Consider the following 14,696-nt stretch of genomic DNA (forward strand, 5'->3'; position numbering starts at 1 on the left):
TTTCCTTTGCCAGTTTCACACACACATACATCTCAGTTTACAAGTCAGCTTAAAGTAATGAACCATTACTTGGAGAAGATATAAAAGTCGTTGATTAAACTTGCAGAAGTACGTTAGGTTTATTTCTGCTAACATAATGCATGACACAAAAGTAAAAGCATATACATGCGTCTACACAAAAACCTCAATGCAGTTTTGGTTAAATATGACCTCAATGACACAGAAACAATTATAAAAAAGTCTTAAATGATAATGCTGGTAGAAAATAAAAGGTAGCTAATGCGGTAAAAAAAGGAAACCACAGCAAAATATGAAGAGTTTCACACGAACTTTGGCTCTCAGTGATAAGCAACTATACAGCTTTGTTGATGATTTGCTACATGTACAACAATGCAAGTTTTCCAAAAACACATTAAAGTATGTCACATTGGCTGGTACTGATTCCTGTATGAGAACCACTTCAGCATCTTCTTCCCTTTTCACCCACCAAACTTTAGGTCGGCCAAGCGAACAAATCACATTTGCTGCTTTTCAGGCGATGCACATGAACGGAGATGTACAACACGCTCTTGCGTGAGTCAGCTTTTGGTTTAAGCTTGGTGTTTTTGCATAATCATTTCCTCTTGTTTACTTCAATAAACACAAGTTATTGCGGTAGTTTGTTGCTTCACTGTCCTGTCCAACTCATGCTCTGGACCAGGCCGAGGCCGATGCTTTTGGACGAAGAGTCGCATCTGCTCCTACCTTTTATTCTCTTTGAGCTGAAGTAGTAAATCAAGGGGTCCAGACAGCTGTTGGTGCTGGCCATGCACATGGTAACAGTTTGCAGGTCCAAGTAAAAATCGCTAGATTGATCTCCAGGCAAGTATCTATTTCTGCTCAGGCCTAAGAGGATGAAAGCAATGTGAAAGGGGATAAAACAAATAGCATAGATGAGCAAGTTGGATAGAAAGAGATTCACAATCTTGCTTTTGCTCAGCTCGGTGTTGCACGAGGAAGTCATACTGTAGCCTCTCAACTGCCTCACGACTGCCACCGTACAGCCCAGAATGATGCCGAAAGGTACCAAAATACCGAAGAAAGTGGTACAGCAGAGGATGAAGAAGCCTTTTTTCCATTCGTCTTCTGTGTATTTTTCAAAACAACGTGTAACGTTACAGTCTTTATCCTCATTTTCGGGGTGGTTAATGGCAGTTGGCACTGCCAAACCAGCAATGAGCAGCCACACGGTCACACTCAGCGCCCAGGCCACCGGTGCCGTCCGGAACGACCGAGATCTTATGGGATACACCACGGCCAGCATCCGGTCCACACTGATCAGCGTGATGAACAAGGAGCTTGAATAGATGTTGACGGCAAAGAGGGTGCCTGGAATCATGCATAGAGCATTTCCCAGCGTCCATCGCCCCGTGGCAAAGTAGATGATCCGAAAGGGCAGGGAGAGCGTGAAAAGAAGGTCCGATAAGGCCAGGTTGGCCATGTAGATCACCGGAACGGATTTCTTCAAGCCATTTCGACATAGCAGTATCCAAAGAGACACAGAGTTCAGAGGAAAACCGAACAGCAGCACAATGCTGTAGGTGGAAGTGAAAAGTGGATATCTAAAATGTGTTAAAGTACAGTCTGTAATGTTGTGTGGCATTTTCCAAAGAGACGAGCGGATTTAAGAGAAGTGCTGTGCTGAAATGTGCAACGGCTCTGTAACGATTTTTTTTTCCTGTGAGGTACCTTTTTTTTTTATAAGTTCCACTTGCTGGCAACAGGAAACGGTGGGAGGCGTCAGCATGCGAATTGCATTTACATGCAAAAATCGAAAAGTATTAAAGGTTAAAGATGTTCTGACGTGTGGCCAAATGCAAACTGTTGAAATTAGGTTGTGTACCATATCTTTTGGACTCAAAATCACATTTTAGAAACTGAGATTAACATTCAGCATGTACATGTCCCTTTCAAGCACGAGTTAAACATCTCTGCATGTCAACAGCAGTGATTGTGTTGCAGATAACAGCTAATGGTGTTGGTGTAATCACATTGATAGCAACAAAACAACGCTTGGTAAAGTCAGCATGGTCGCCCATGAATGTGAACTATTTTATTCAGACCTGAAGTGTTTTTGTAGGTTGTTTAGTAATGCCATGTACAGAACACACAATGCACACTGACAACATTCAGTACATGATAAAATTGTAGATACAAATCATTTATGAATGCATAGGCTAAAGTCTCACAATCTTACATCTGCTTTCAGAGCAGAGAGAAACAACTAACTGGCTTGCCTAACCGCAATAGACAATAATGTAAAGGTCAATTAAGCAACGCAAGCACAGATGTGAGAGCTTTTTTGCAAGTGTTGTGGGCGAAAGGGGCTCAATACAAACTGGATAACACTGCAAAACAAACACACACACACACACACACACACACACACACACACACACACACACACACACACACAAACACATTTTATAGATAGATAGATAGATAGATAGATAGATAGATAGATAGATAGATAGATAGATAGATAGATAGAAATACATATCAGTATTATTAATTAATATTAGATCATGAAAGCTGCATGTATGATATTATTTATAACATTTATTCTAACTGTAATATATATATATACACACACACACACACATTCTAATAATTAATTACATTTAAAGAATACATTTGAAAATATTATTAATATAGCCCTACATAATATCGAATAATCAAATAATGTTTTTAATTGTTTTAAATTCGAAACATGTCACATTGCAGTATACTGCTGTCACTACTTGCCACGTTAAATACCAGAGATGATTGTTTTGCACTGCAGAAAAGTTGTGTTGTCGTGGCGCCACCTAGAGGTCATTGTTGCACAGGTATGTCGAACATCATAAGGACATGCGCACTGAATAGTTTGGAGCTGTTTCTCCTCAGTAAAACAGCAGAGGTGTACAGCTCAGGGGTCAGAAAGCAAAAGTCCTGCCATATGTTTATTCCACCCATGTACTCAGCCTGCTGATTTCACTAATTAGTTCTATCTCCTGGCTGACAAACTGTGCTAATTAGCAAATCAAGGTGATTGGAACAAAATACTGAGGAGGACTTATACTTATTTTTTTTAACCTGGACTTTACACCTCAGCAGTGACGAGATATTTTGAGACGAAGAACGAAAACGGCGCTATAAGAAAGAGGGTATTTACTTACATTCGAAAAAAACTGCTAATGTATCCTATCGTTTGCAGCGATAAAGGTTTTATGCTGTGCCCGTGCATCTTGTGAACGACTCTACTGCAGCAGGTAAAGATATTTGACAATTAACAGAGTACGCTAACACTGGCTACACGAAAACACATAAAGTACAAAAATGACCAAATGACATTACTATTTTGTTGGGCATGTTCCACGTTATATTATGGTAGTAGTACCGCGGGAACCTTTGATGTACTCTGACTACCATGTAGGCCAAATGGGGTGCATCAAAAACATAACCCAATTCCCTACATTGGTCCACTAATATAGTTCACTTGAGGGAGTGATTGGCTGCGTCCTCCTAAAACTTTTAGCTGACTTGTTTCCTCGCTGCCCATAAGGCAATAAGCAATAAGCCCCGCGAAGCCGTGTTTTACAGTGGATTCAGAACAGCTAAGGGCATTGTTAGGCACGACGCGGAGCGGAGTAAATTCATAACATTTATTTTATTCATAAAATAAACACCAGCAACAAAAAAATATGCTAACGTTATAACACATTTATTCCTCCGCCAAGCAATGTAGTTCAAAAGAGGTTACTAAGCAACACATGCAGCAACAAAGACTCACAAACGGCAGTTGCGCAGTAATACTAATGTGGTTCTAGACAGGTGTATGTATGTTTGTTGAGTAATTTCATAGACAGTATATAAACTGGATACAGCGATCCCATTGGATTCAACAGAGAAAAGTGAAGTCAATTAGAAGCACTCACTTCCTGATGGTCGAGCGTACTGCGCAGACTCAAACTGAGCTTGACGACGTATGTGACGTTGAGCAACCTGTCTGTCTTCTAGTAGCTGTGCCAAGAGAAATCTGAATCATTCCCTTCTGAAACTTGCAGAGACGGAGAGCGTGAGTACGAGGTGTCCATTAGCTAGGAGCAGGAGAAACTTTTGCTAAGTATTCTGATTAATTGTTTTGTCATTTTGCCTCCACGTCCCCCCGATTGCCCGCGAACTTCTCCTCCTGTCCATACGGTAATTTCCCTACTGTGCGACAGAGAGTCGCGTGGTTATGACGCAATCGTTAGCCTATTTTTACAAAAACTGCTTCTACGGGGGCCATTTTTATACATTTTCGTGTTTCTTTAGAAATAAATAATGGACAAATGGAGTCTTTAAACGCCTCAGATGTAAAGTTATTCGCTGTCAAAGTGACGCCAAAATGAATGGGAGTCAATGGAATGTTAACAGCAGGTGATGGTCTGCTAATCAATGGTGGCCCCCGGGGAAGCTTCAGTTTTTTCTGAAAGATTACCCCCTTGAGTAATTTACAACGGCTTTGTACGCGGCTCAACCAATCAGAATCAAGGACTGGAACTATCCGTTTTATAATGACTTGTTTGTACGCACGTTTACGCACGAAGATACCTTACTTAACTGATTTCGGACAGATTTCTGAGGCAACGTAACGGTTTAATGATCTACAGCAAAACAGAGAGAGCTTTTGTAAAACCTACCCTATTATTTAATTACTACAATAGTAATTTCTCACTAGAAATGACATTAAAAGTGGAAAACGTTTGTCAAAAACGTACATTAACAACATACAAACCAACCACCAACTGCAACTTTCAGATGCCACCTTTTTTTCTTTTTGCTGCTTAAAGGGATAGCCTAGTTCACCCAAAAATGAAAATTCTGTCATTAAACCCTCATGTTGTTCCAAAACTGTAAGACTTTCGTTCATCTTCAGAACTCAAATTAAGATCTTTTTCATGAAATCTGAGAGCTTTCTGTCCTTTCGTTGACAGTCCACACAACCACAATGTTGACGCTTCAAGAAGTTCAGAAAGAGATTGTAAAACTAAACCATATAAATGTAAGTTTTCTAAAGTAAATTTTCTTAAGATAAACAATCGCTTTCTATGATGAATGAGTCACTCGTTGTAGGGATAGTTCATCCAAAAATGAAAATTTAAAGATATTTTGAAGAATATGGATAACCAACCATTGATGGGCCTCATTGACTTCCATAGTATGGGGGGGAAATACTGTGTAAGTCAATGGGGCCTATCAACTGTTTGGTTACCGACATTCTTCAAAATATAATATTTTCTGTTCAGCAGAAGAAAGAAATTCTTACAGGTTTGGAACAACTTGAGGGTGAGTTTCAGTTTTGGTGAACTATCCCTTTAAGGCAATGATATGCCGCCACCTATTGGCGGTTTCATATTTAAAAGTAGGCTTTTATTTCATTTTAGCTGAGATAGTGACGAGGATTGAATGCTGTATTTGATTTTGGTCATGATTGTAACATATAGTTTTGGTTAAAGAGACAGAATGTGTTTATAAATAGACTATTAAGAGTGAAATAAGAGATAGGCCTAACATTTAAAGGGCCCCTATTATGGATTTTTGAAAATGACCTTTCATGTAGTGTGTAACATAGCTCTAAGTGAATGAAAACATCCTGCAAAGTTTTAAATTTGAAAGTGCACCGTATATAAAGTTATTGTCTTTAAAAAGTAAGAGTCGACTCTGAGTCAATTAAATGAATCGTTTTTCAAACGAGTCATAAGCCGTTTCGTTGTGACGTCAAGACGAAACATTAGCATATTGCCCGCCCACTTATTGCACGTGCAGACACCAGGGAAAACTTGAACCTCAAACACAGTTGATTCCTGTGGATACTGGATAGCATCATGTCGAGAAGACGCCGTGCTCTACAATGTGAAGGTAAAACAAAAAAAAATTCCCACAGCCCAAGGACGAGCATGTGAAGAATCAGTGGTTAACTTAAAATTCATCTTTACCATGATACCACAGCAGTATAATCCTAAACTTTTGCTGTGTTCCCTTTATTTTACTGACAACTGCTTCTCAAATATCGGAGTTCAATGCAGGAATCGCAAAACGCTTGCTCTAGAAAGATGGTGTTAAAAATACTTAGTTTTGAGTTTTATACTATTGTGTCTCCTGCTAACTGGCTAACTCACGTTATACCACTGTCTTACTGAAATTCTTCTGCTAATCAGTTTGTGGACCACTATTACCTAAAACTGTCTCTATGAATGCAGATTGTATGTCGTTCTCACTACTTTGAGGAAAGATTAAGCATGGAGCAAGATCTGTTTTACCAACATTTGTTACATCAGATCAATCACTCTAGAGCTCGGCTAATGTATATTGTATACATGCAGTTATTGATACAGTTTCCACGTGATCACCGCAATATATTAGAAAAATACTCGGTAAATAAATTATTACAAGTAAAATAATCGGTTTGTTGATGGACATGCACTTGTTAATGCTGATGGTGAGGAATTACAGTTGCAATATCTCATAATGTACCTCAAACTGAGTAGTGTATCACTGAGAAACGTCCTGCTCGAGTCGTCCTTGCGATGGAGGTTAGGGTTGAATGACTAATTCTCGCATTGATATGGTAAAATCAACGCCATTGTTCATTACTGTCTTTAGTTTACGGGGTACGAAGCCTCAGGACCATAGACTATAAAGCTCAGGACATGCAGACCTGACGTTGTTATGGCAATGGCCGTTTTTGTTTTGGACGCGCGCGCTGTTCGCGGTTAACCAATCACAACAGACTGAGCTGTTTGGCCAATCAGAGCAGAGTAGCTCGCGGAAAGGAGGGATTTAGAGAGATTGATTCAAACCGAGTTGATTTGAGAATTATTGAAAATGTGGTGATGTGCAAATGTATATTATGGGGAAATTAAACGGTTTTTTGACCTTTCATGCATGTAAACCTGTTGTAGGAGACTCCAAAACAACATTAGGAAACTTTAAAATAGCATAATAGGGGCACTTTAATAAATATAACAGATAAATAAAGTAATTGCAGTCGCATTGCATGCAATATTTTTGTCTGTCTGTTTTGCTCATTGCGGGCCTTAGCTAACTACTAGTTGGTCAGACTAGGTCTTAAAACAGAGTGGCTGTGTTTATGCAACTAGCTCCTAGTACATTACTCTACTTTTTAAAAAAGGTAATCGATTTGAATTATTTTAAAGTTTTTTTATAATAATAATTTGCTTATGGAGATATTTTTGATTTTGCAATTAACATTATGCTATATTAGATCGAATTTTGGTTACTTTTAATATTTCATATTTAAATAAAATTAAGAATTAAGATGTTCATAATTTGACTATATAATTTTTTTAAACACAAAAAACTTTTTTTTTTTTACTTTTACTTTACCTGTCCTCTCTAAATTACTCTTATTTTTTTCCGTTCAGATATATAATGTTATTCCGGCACCATCTGCTGGTCATAGAAGGAAGAAAACGTTCAATCTATACCATAAAAAGGAGGAACTAGCACAGCCTACAAACACATGTCAAAGCATTATGACAATAACTGAAAGATTTTACAAAATTCAATTAAAATATAGCACAATAATTCCCATAAACCTTCAACACCTGTACAAAAAAAATGTCCCTTTGAAGCTTCTCATTCTACTAGTTTCGTCCCCAAATAGAAGGCAAGCCGAGCAGTAAAATAGGTTAAAGTGCATCAAGAGCATGTGGTCAAGTATGTACTATAGTATGAGCAACCGTTTAAAAAAAGTCAAAGGAAGCACAGTGGTTGCAAACCATACACACAGACTTCAGTAGTTCAGTTTTAAATCTAAATGGCTTCATCAAGAACTCCAGTGTTATTTTTCTCTTTATCATTATCCACTTTTTTTTATTTTTTTTATTTTTTTATTGTGACTGACTATCAGGGGTAATTTTAGTAGCTGGCAGTAGCACTAAACAACAAAAACATATACCACAGCATGTCCTGGTGTAACCACGAGCTGGTGTTTTTGTGATCTCCAGGCTTTTCCTGTTGGTTCAAAACACAGTTAGGTATTTTTCCTATATTACTCTTTGTGCAGAATGTTTTATTCTGATTAGCCTGAAAGAGGAACATGTTCGTGCATGTTCATAACCGTTTCTCATGTAACTTCTGACTTATGCTAGGTTCAAACATACTCTGTTTGAAGTTATTGTAGTATGCGGTGCAGAAGCAGCACCAGCTCATTATCCTTTCACATTTGACGCATTTGCAGTGATCAACTGATTGCGGCTGTGTACCACAAACACAACATTTATTCATTATTTTAATTTCAAATCCAAAAGTTTGTTCGGCAATGTGATTCTTTTTGTACACGGTACAGTTATATAATCATTCATTGACATATTCACATTCAAACGCACTAAATTTAAACAATGTATTCAATTTATTACTTCTATATTATATTCATTAAGTTGCTCAAGCAAGTGGCAAGACATTTAAACATACTTTTCTTATGATAAAACCACAAACATTTTGACATGTGACATCGTGTGACATTTATGCAATTTTTTTTTGTAATATCATAAGACATCCCTTTCAGCCAATAAAATTAAATCTATTTGCAGTGTGCTTGAAATTGTTAGCAACAAGGAAGTGAAGGAGACATATAGCACATGTTAGGCCACATGCTGTCAAGGCTCCATAGTGACTTCATTTAAGGCTAGAAAATGCATATATTTTCCATTTCTAAAAAAAAATCATTGTACGTACACATGTGTTTTCTAAAGTTTTTGGTCCTTTTTAATGCAAATTTTGTAAGAACAATAATTAAAATACCATAAGCACCTAAATAAAACACTCAATAAAAAAGAAAGCTCTACAATCGGAGTATGTGTGAACCTGGCGTAAGGATGCATGCACAGTACATGTTTCACCTACGCTCTGCCACACTTCATATAGATACAGCTGAATTATAGATATGATAAGGTATGATATAAGACACTCACCATCTGACTAGGTGAAACTAGTGGCATATGTCTATACCCACACACGCTTACCCACAACTAGTGGAAATCGATGACAAAACTCTTGCCCAATGGGAACCTGTTTTACACTAACGCAACACTAATGGAATTCTTGTTGATTCTTGTGAGACAAGTCTTCAAAAATATTTTAATCGTCTGATTTAGGAGGCAGATTACAGAACAAAAGAGATAATTAGGAAGTGTGTAATGCATTGCCAGTGTTTCATCAGAAACGTTTATGAGTCATTGTGAAGGTTTCAAGATGGTTTGTCAGACGACCATCGCATGTGAGCAGGAACACCAAGTTTTTCATGTTGACAGTGAGCTGTTAGATAAAAGACAAATACAGAATCTTTGGTGAAAAATCCTGATCACATCGCAAATGGACAGAAACGATTTCATTTAGAATTAAAATAAAATTCATTGGAGCACTGAAGTGATTACATATTTTTGCAAGCCAACCTGGAAGTTGGCATCGCCCTGGTTCCCTTGACAAAAACAAATAAGATTTAATTTGGCTTTTGGATTATTGCAGAAAATAAGCTCTGTAACCAACAGAAGGTTTATGATTCTTACATGTTTTGCTCATCATGATTACAACTTGTATGAAGTCTAAACACACTTGACAGAAGTACAAAGCTAACCATATAAATGAACTACACCAAGGCCGCATGATTTCAACGGCAACTCTTTCAGCCTTTATTTAAACACATTTTCCCTGAAAGTTTGAGGTAGTTTGCAAGAGTGTGAATATAAACACAGTGAGGTTCTGCATGGTGTTATTTCAGGCATTTAATTAAAAAAAACATAAAAAAACAACAACAACAACAACAACAAAATCATCGACTATGGAACCAGGAGTGCTAAAACTCATAGGGTTTTGGCCTAGAAAATATGTCATCCCCGCAGCACTCTATTAAATGCAGTAAGCATTTTGAAAACCACACGTGAAATCTAGAAATCACAATCACCCTAGACTCAAAAAACAGCAAAAAGGGGGTCAGGGGAGCGGAAATGCAATCAGAAATGATCTCAACAATCATTCTGTGTGTGGGTTTTTCTGTGTGGGGGTTTGTTGCCATGGCTTTGGAGGGCGGGGTTTCGAGGCTGTGGTTCAGGGACTAATGGATGATCTTTTTAATTACTATCTTTTTAACTGGAATGAGATGAGTAATATTTTGTCTGTTTACGTCCATTAATGCATTAAAGACCATTCAAAAAAGTCCAAGAGGTCTCTTACTCCCGCTGGAAAGCCCTCAGCACACAATAATAAACTGAATTTGACTTCTCAAGCATCTGAGGTGCTGGTGGTTCTCGCTCTGCTGATGGACATTTTAAGTGTGTCCTTGGTGGATCGGACTTCCTTCGCGATGAAATAGTAACACAGCGCGTCCAAGCAGCAGGTCACATTTGCAATGTTCATCGACACCTGTATGAAGAGGGCGATGTTCTTTTGATGTCTGCAGTCTGCAATCATTTTATTACGGACCAGATACTGCAGGAATATGGCTATGTGACAGGGGGTGAAGGGCACTAGGAAGGCTGCTAGGCTGCTGTAGATGATTCTCACACCTGCTTGCCTCTTGGGGTTGCTGCTTTTTGAGGCTTTGAGAGTACGGATGCTTTGAATGGAACAAACCACCAGTATAGCGGCAGGCAACAGGAAACCAAAGACCTCCAGGCACACAATTATTGCAGTGCTCCAACCATTCTCAGAGAATCCGTGGAAACAAGTGAAATTACCCTTAACCTTATCCCGGAAGGTGTAGATGGGTGAAGTCGCTGCCATAACAAATACCCAGATTAAAACGCAAACGATCAAGGCGTTTTTTTTCGAACGCACCTGCTTGGCACGAAACGGGTGGTTTATGGCGATGTATCGGTCTATGGCTATGCATGCAATTGTGTAGATGCTGCCGTACATAGCCACAAAGTAAAGGCTTTCTAGGAAAGAGCAAAGGAACACCTTGTCTTCTTGCCACTTGTGGTGTGGTGCGTGAATTTTGAAGGGCAGCTGCAGCAGCAACAGCAGGTCCATCAGGGCCAGGTTGGTCATGTAGATGGAGGACTCTGTCCATTTTCTGAGCAGCCGACAGAACACCACCAACGCCGCGATGTTTAACGCCAAGCCGAACACCAAGACGGGCACGTAAATCACCAAGTCCAACGTCTGCGTCAAAGTGTCCACGTCTTCAGTTGAGCAGTTCGTCATAGTGAAACTATAGAGATGTGAAAAATAACACATACGTGTTTGTGAAATTTCGAACTTTCACAGATGAAATGTATAAGTCACATGCAGAATAACATTAGTCATGCTTTCTTTTTTCACTTGTCAATGCAAAAGTTTATATTTATTTGTGTATGTATTCATTTTAGATTTTAAGAATATGTAAAGTCTTCAAGAATAAAAAGAGCAACTCTGCAGTGTTTTGAATAGTGAATGTTGTGAATGCAAAATGTATTTTTAAACCTGCCTTGCTCAAACTTTGAAACATTTTATAAATAAAAGTTAAATGTATATATAAAAAAGTGTGCTTTTTGTAATGGAAACATTTGTGTTAAAAATATTTGGTTTTAGATCAGGCAGAAGGAAGAAGCATTTAGAAAGTACCTTATTTCTCATAATGATGTTTCATATTTTGGACGCATCAAGCCTTTCACAGGGCTTCTATCTATAAGTTTCTATTCTTCTTTTCACTCAACAAGTTTCCACTCGTTTTCAAAAAAAACATGATGTCAATATGCTGATAATAAACATTTATTTACTCTATATGATAAACCCTTCATTTTATTTGCAAAAATTCTTTCGGATCATACCAGCTGCCACAGAATGAGGCAGATATGAAAATTCTTGCAAATAAAAATGACTCTCAGTACTCAAATATTAGCAAGATTAATATATATAACTGGCTGCAATCAACAAGCACTTTGCTGCATTAATATTAATATTTACTTTTATCGTTATAGTATATATTGTATCATTGGTTGATTGACAAATTTTATACTAATTCAAATGCATGTACATTTTCTTCAGCGGACAAATGTGAATATTCATTTATTATTAAAAAACATGAGAAAATGTAATGAGTGACAGTTTTGTGCAATTCATTCAATTGTTCTGCCGCTCTCTAGTATTTTCTTACCTTAGCTGATGACTTCAAAGTAACATTTCTTCTAGTGTGAAACTGGGGGTAGTTTTTCGTGGTGTACACCCATGAAGAAAATCTTTGTTGAGAAACAAAATATGACCGTTAGAAAAAATTGGAAAGGAAATGGTGAATGTGTAACAATGAAATTACAAAATACCCTAAATTTTGGACACATGCTAGCAAACACAAGCACGCACAAGACCTGCATTAATCTCACAACACCCATAAAGATTAGTGTAGTTGTATGATACGTACCTCTGCTGCCAAAGATCAGTAATATTTTCTCTAAGCAATAAACCACAAGAACAAAATCCGTTGAACATGACCTAAGCAGGACAAACTGACGGATGTATTTTTTTCTTCCTGCATTATCTATGAAATACAGCCAATTTTTAAGCGTCCCTCTCACGCATGTAACTTCTCTGAATCGTTAAACCTTTTTGACGTTTCAAATGCTTCTACATCTAAGTCTCGACACTCGTGTCAATAAACCACAGTCTTTCCCCTTTTTAGACATGTGGGCTACATCTCTCACGAAATCATGTCTGGTGAACAAAATCACCTTTACTGACAGTCCCTTGCAGGAAGTGAGGGCTAGTTTTGTTCCACCTGTACACTGATGAATAACTGGTATTTACAGACTAGTTATATTACTAACAATTTATCATACAGCTGTAATAATATTTTTCCACACGCTTACAATGAACCTGCAAGCAATTTTCTAAACTTTGCTGGATAAGAGAATACATTTACTGAAACTATGCCTCTGTGTAATGTCTTAACTGACTTCATGAAAAGGTTATGACCTGATACCTGAACACACACACACATCACACACAAAATAAGAATTGCTGAATTAAATATGGAGTGTCTTACCAGGATGATACTTTCCCCTAAATGCTATAAGCACTTCTGTTTTCAGAGGTTTTGCCTGTGACCACATCCTTGCTAACAGAAACATAGCTATGGTACTTTTCTGATATCTTCCTGTTAGCCTGTATGGCTACTTCATTTTCTCTTAGTCAGTATAATTAGATCATATGGGTATAGTTGATGTGAAATGCTTATGGGAAGTTAACATGCCCTGTGGTGTAATATATACTAGACTTCATCTTTAACAGCATAGTATAATGCATGCGGCTTTGGTGAGCTCATGCAATACTATTCTTTTAAAATGCATATCACACAACAAGAGCATTTAAGATGAATGTGAAAGCTGATTAAAAATTATGAATTTTTTTTTTTGTATCAGTGTCTCAAATCACACACAACTTACACACAACAAATCACACATAACTAATGATCTTTTTTTTTTTTTTTTACTGACTAATGATAACTGATGGAAAATTATTTATAAATAATGTGCTGAAATATGTTCACTGAAGGACAAAAAAAAAGGTTGAAAAGCATATGAATTTACAGGCAATTATCAGGCAACATAAATGATAAAAAAAAAGGACTTAGTCATATAGTATGTACATAAGTCATCACTTGTATGGAAGGCAAAGAGGATCACAATTACAATTCAGAGGAAATTAGTTTTTAACTGTTTTGGGGGCAGTACATAACATGGAGTATAAAGTACAATATTATATGTGCCGTTTCTCAAAATGTTGTTGCCTGACTGACACAACACATTTGTCTGTTCGTGCTTGGTTTCAGATAGAGTTGATATCTTATCAGGGTTAGAGTGATATGTTTCCAGAGGAAGAAAGAGAATTATGATGTTCACTGATTAAATAATCATTCATGATTTAATTTTAAGCTGTTTTCTTGATTTGCAGACAAAAAGAAATTGAGTTTAACATCTTAAATGCATATAATAGCATACAAATAAAATATCTGTATTATGTTTTTTAAAACTAATGATTACACTGATCAAAGAAATTACTGTTGATTTGCTTTGTAAATTGCATTTAAGAACACAACTCAAGGAAGTACCTAGTTATAAATTGTGTGGTTTAACACAAATTAACAAAAATGTCAAAAAATTAACATATAGCCTACATTATATTGGCTATATATGGTCTTAACCACAAAGTATTGGTCAGGAAATTAGTTACATTTAAGCAAATGTGCTACTTAGAAAGCCACTTCTGTCTCAGAAAAACATCAAAGACAACGTTTTTGGTAGAATTAGGGAAGTTGTGTTGGAGTGATGAATCACAATGAAACACCAGTTGTGATGCTCCAGAGCGGTGTCTTTGAAAATCTGCTGAGAAATATAATAAATGCATCCCACATTGAAGCATGGAGGAAGGCCCAAACTCATTCTTTCATACGGCCTAAAATTGCTAGCGGCACTCCTGGCTGCTGGTATTGGTGAAATGCTTTACTGTTAAAAGTAATTTAATGTTTTGGTGTACATGAGAATATTGCAGAATTGCTTGCTTCCCACAAATGAAAAGTTGTTCTCTAAAGAGGAATGATGCTTCTGCCCAGACTGCATAGACAACCAAGAAATGGCTTGAGAACAAGTCCATCAGGCTCATGTTTTGACCTGGCCAGGGTCCTGATCTGAACCCTAGTG

The 14,696-nt window shown here is 37.4% G+C and overlaps 2 protein-coding genes across 3 annotated transcripts; both read right to left on the bottom strand.

Annotated features, from left to right (window-relative positions):
* Positions 1-94: 94 nt before the first annotated feature.
* Positions 95-2,211, bottom strand: lpar5a (lysophosphatidic acid receptor 5a). The gene has a single exon (XM_084410833.1). It carries the CDS (start codon positions 1,640-1,642, stop codon positions 668-670), a length of 975 nt encoding a protein of 324 aa, XP_084266959.1. The 5' UTR covers positions 1,643-2,211; the 3' UTR covers positions 95-667.
* Positions 2,212-9,791: 7,580 nt separating this feature from the next.
* On the bottom strand, positions 9,792-13,116 carry LOC311292775 (G-protein coupled receptor 55). 2 transcript variants are annotated; one of them, XM_084412592.1, is made up of 3 exons: positions 13,043-13,116; positions 12,161-12,242; positions 9,792-11,236 (listed from the first exon to the last, which is right to left on the bottom strand). In XM_084412592.1, the coding sequence occupies exon 3, from the start codon at positions 11,227-11,229 to the stop codon at positions 10,306-10,308; it is 924 nt and encodes a 307-aa protein (XP_084268718.1). In that variant the 5' UTR covers positions 11,230-11,236; positions 12,161-12,242; positions 13,043-13,116; the 3' UTR covers positions 9,792-10,305. The 2 variants fall into 2 exon arrangements, with proteins under 2 accessions (XP_084268718.1, XP_084268719.1); XM_084412593.1 differs by lacking the exon at positions 13,043-13,116 and adding an exon at positions 12,422-12,974.
* Between the last annotated feature and the right edge of the window lie 1,580 nt (positions 13,117-14,696).

This window comes from Rutilus rutilus (genome assembly GCF_951802725.1).
Source record: "Rutilus rutilus genome assembly, chromosome: 6".
Classification (NCBI taxonomy): Eukaryota; Metazoa; Chordata; class Actinopteri; order Cypriniformes; family Leuciscidae; genus Rutilus; species Rutilus rutilus.